Below are 4,535 nucleotides of genomic sequence, written 5' to 3' on the forward strand. Positions count from 1 at the left end.
ATTAACCTTTAAATGTGGTAAAGTTAAAAACTTGTTCTGAAATTTATTGTACTAAAATAAAGTTGATATAATGAGAATAACAGTTCTGTGCAGACTGAGAATTGATTGATGCTGACACATAGATATCAGTCTTCAAAGCATGAAACTTGAATCTAAGATTATTCTGATTCCTGTGAACAGAAATATCATAACATACACATTTTACATTATTTTACTTCATGAATACGGAACATGTAAGGAACAGCTGCATGCTATTACTGAACTAAGAAATCCTGGTTGGTTGGAATTAATTATCTATTCCATCTGGTTGGAAACACAAGCAGCACTTCATAACTGCTGTAAAGTTCAGTTAGGAAGAAAGCTATTCTACTTTCAAAGTGAAGCATAACTTCTGAAATTCAAGCGTCTGTATCAGAAATGAAAATAATATATGGTATAATATAAATAATATACAGTATCTATGGGGAATGTGCACAACACAATTTATTAAACACATATATGAATATGTGAATAGTACCACTGATTAATGTGGTATTAATTTTTAGTGATTGGATATAAGGCCAAATTATATTATCCATTCATTGATTGTACACAAATTATATTTTAGTTAGACTTTCTTTAGTGCTTTTTCTTTTTTCTTCTGGTATTGGAGATGGTCTTGTGCATGTCAGGAAAGTTCTCTACCACGGAGCTACACCCCTGCCTAACACTTTATTTTCAGTCTTCCACAGATCTTCATTGGAAATACTTTCTTTTGTCTCAACTAAATGATTTCCACACATTACTGTTAATGTTGGCAACAGTGCAATATTAAAAGCAGAACACAGAAAATTTACCATTTTTGTGCAAAACTCATTCCTGGAAAAAGGTATGATCAACAGTACACTAATAAATATAACATTTTTATAAATGCTAAATTTTATTTAGAAAGAATTAGCATGTCTTAGTAAAGGAACTATTGTTCTAAAGCATCTAAATCTGCCCAGCAGTTACCAAATAGAATTTAATAGTTTAAAATTAAAGCAAAAGAAAAGCAACATTAAACTTCAGACTAAATACACAGGAAAATAAAATAGAAATTAACAAGTTATATATTTAATAGATGTAGAATGCACAGAAAATGAGTATTACATTGTTAAATAGAAGTCAGAAATCTTGAAGATGTTCATTTAAGATACACATTGTAGAAAGTAATAAACTTGTAAGAGCAACGGATTGTCCTGGCTACACACATTTTTTGATGGCGATCACATCAAACATGAACTTGGAAAGATATAATGCTACTAGTTTTTTTTCTCGAGTGTACAGATGCTAAGCTGAAATATTCACAAAAGACCATTTATATACTAACAATGTGCTTACAAAGCTTGTGAATGTGCAAGACTGCAGACCCGAGTCCCTGTTGATAGCACACAAACCAACATTCATTTTTGTTTTGTTGTCACTTTACCTGAGTTGTAGAAAAGGTCAGGCCTTTCGAGAATATCTCCTTCATGGATGTATGGCTCAATTCGATCATCACCATACAAGTACTGCTCACTTTCATCCATCTGACGACTCTCTACCATCTCCAACCACTGAGAGTTATGCCAGCGAAACTTCTCACTCTGAATCTTCTTTGCCCATTCATCATCATACTCCTATCACAGTCAAGTTGAGTATAAGGTTATGTCCTTGGCATTCAGAAAGCAATATTTTATTTCATGAGGAAATGAATTTGAGCACCTTTCTTTAGGTCAGAGGGAGCATTAAAAATACTTGTTCAGAATTATGTTTCAGTCAATGAAAAGCAAGTAAGTATAAGTTAAAGAAGTAGCTGCTTGGATTATCAATCACGAATAGCAATCGGCAAATGCTGCAAAAGCTTAAGTTCCATAAATTCATATTTAAGTGTTTTCTAATGATTGCAGAATTTAGGTAAGGAATCTGACTCTCTTTCCAGTGGGGTTTATGGCTATTATTATTTGTGGCACTCGTGGCAGGTGATTAGCATAGCCTCTAGTTCAGATAACATTAAGGGAAGGAAAACACTACTAAAATACTGTTTTAACTGAAATAGTTTACTTCAGAAATACATGGCACAATTGAATTTAATTTCATTCTAAGCATGGAACTGGTTATAATTATTTCTTTAAATGCCCATCTCTTCCTTTGACCATGAATTCATGAGCAGTGACTGAGGCCTATCCACTGACAGGTAATCTGTAATCTGTACTATTTGCCACAAAGAAAAAAGAGCTTGAAAATGTTTTGAAGGCTATAAGCTATGGAAGAACTTAATGTATTCACAGGTATAATTTATAGCTACTTTTCTTTTTAAATTGTTTTTTTACTGAGATATAAAAGTAACATATGCATTTCTGGGGCACTGTGTGATACTCTGATACATGTATGTACTATAAAAATTTTAAATGACGTTATACATATCTGTCTCCTCAAACATTTTTTTTATGTTGTTGTTACTTTGTTTTACTTGATATGGGGTCTCTGTAGTTCAGGTTGGCCTAGAAAACAGTAGGTAGACAAGGCTGGCATGGCCTTGTGGCATTGTTCCTCCTATATATGACTCCTGAGTTCTAGGATTACAGGTGTGAGCCACCATGCCAGACTCACTCATCGTTTTTTAAGGAAAACAAAAACAAAAACAAAAAACACTTCCTGACTTTTAAGTTTTTGAAACACATAGCACATTATAGTTACCTACTCATTCTACTGTGCAAAACCACATCAGAACTACTTATGCTTGCCTAACTCAGTATCTAGAGGTCACACCTTTTCTAATCACTCCAAAACCCATACTTTCCCCAGCCTCAAATAACCACAATTCTACTCTAACTTTCATAAGGTCAAATTCTTAAATTCCACCTGGGTGAGATCAACAAAACTGTTGTTCCATGCCTGTTTAACTAACTTATGATAATCTCCAATTACATCCATGCCACTGCAATCAACAGAATTTCATTTTTAATATGTCAAAACAGTATTCCATGCTGTTTGTATCATGCTTTTATATACTCATTAGTTGATGGACAATTATCCTGTTTCCATATCCAGCTACTATCTTGGTAATATATTGATTTCATTCATTATGGATCTCCCCTGGTAGTATGACTGCAGGATCATATGATAACCCTATTTTCTCTGCTTGAGGCTTCTTCTGACCAGTGTACTCATTTAAAAATGGGCAGTAGATATTGTGGCAAAGATTGTGGTAAAAAAGGCTTGAGATCCCTTTCAGGTTAAACCCTAGGGTTCTCGGTTTCCTCTGTCCTAACTTCCAATATGTTCAGCTATAGCTGTTTAAAAAGGAGTTAGGGGGCACCCAGCACTGGTACTTTCACGTTGACCATAAGAAGTTCAGAGGTGAACAAAACATATACTTAGTTGAACTCAGAAAACATTTTTTAGCCTATGATGAGATTCAAGTATAAAATGTAAATGTGAACTTTTATGTTAAATGTAATTATTATCATAATTTTTATTGTTTAAATGTGACTTGTTCAATTTTAACTTTCACATTATCAGTAAACCTCTTTTAAATGTCAGATGTCAAACTGATGGCTTTATATTGTACATTTTTGAAAATGTTTACTTTCAACTCAGGTTGATGAAGATAGGATTGTTTTTACTATAGTAATTATTTAAAATATTTATTATTTTTATTTTTTATGTATATGAATATATTGCCTGCATGTATGTAAGTACACCCGTGTTTTGCAAAGCCCACGGAGGCCAGTAATTATTTAATATTTATTATTTTTATTTTTTATGTATATGAATATATTGCCTGCATGTATGTAAGTACACCCGTGTTTTGCAAAGCCCACGGAGGCCAGAAGAGGGCATCAGATCCCCTGGAACTGGAGTTATGAACAGTTGTTAGCTGCCATGTGGGTGCTGGGATTTGAACCAAGTCCTCTGTAAGAGCAGTCAGTGCTCTTAACCACTGAGCCATCTCTCCAGCCACTACTACAGGACTTCTAATGGTGATTTTGCCACCAAATGATTAAGCTTTCCTTCTTTTTTAAATTTTTTAAAAATATTTAATTCATTATTTTTATTTTATGTGTATGGGCATATTGCCTCCATGTAGGTGGGTGACCTGTGTCTTGCCACATAGATGGAACTGGTAAAAGGGGGCTCCTCCAAAGCCCATGTGACCCAAGGAACAGATCCTCAAACGACCTTAAGAGAAAAAATAAATTGGTTTATCTGGGTCAACTGTACAGTCTTAAACACCCAAAAGGAAAGTATAACCAAAGATTAAAGGGATCAATGGGGGAGGGGTGATAAAAAAGTATCAATATAGAAGTCTATAGCGCAGCTCTCAACGCGCCCCCGCGCCGGGACTCCCTAAGCCAGATTCACCCCTCCATCACCTCTCGCCGTTCTATACTCCTAGTTTGAGCCCTGTGCCATTCCTAGTCTTGGGGCCCCAGACACCTGGGGAACCAATACTGCTTCCTGACCCTTCTTACCCAGAGCAACTCAGTCACTTTCTTGCGCTCCAGGAGCACCACTTCTGGTCCTGGCCC

General features: G+C 35.2%; 1 protein-coding gene across 2 annotated transcripts in view; it reads right to left on the reverse strand.

Moving 5' to 3' along the window:
* Kifap3 (kinesin associated protein 3) overlaps positions 1–4,535 on the reverse strand; it is a gene marked incomplete at its 5' end in the record, with an annotated part of 146,234 nt that overhangs the window by 41,669 nt on the left and 100,030 nt on the right. For both annotated transcript variants that reach the window (XM_017802296.2, XM_008849416.2), the window contains 1 exon segment: positions 1,451–1,640. In XM_017802296.2, the coding sequence (XP_017657785.1) occupies positions 1,451–1,640 (190 nt within the window).

Source organism: Nannospalax galili, unplaced genomic scaffold (assembly GCF_000622305.1).
Source record: "Nannospalax galili isolate Female #2095 unplaced genomic scaffold, S.galili_v1.0 scaffold1465, whole genome shotgun sequence".
Lineage (NCBI taxonomy): Eukaryota > Metazoa > Chordata > Mammalia > Rodentia > Spalacidae > Nannospalax > Nannospalax galili.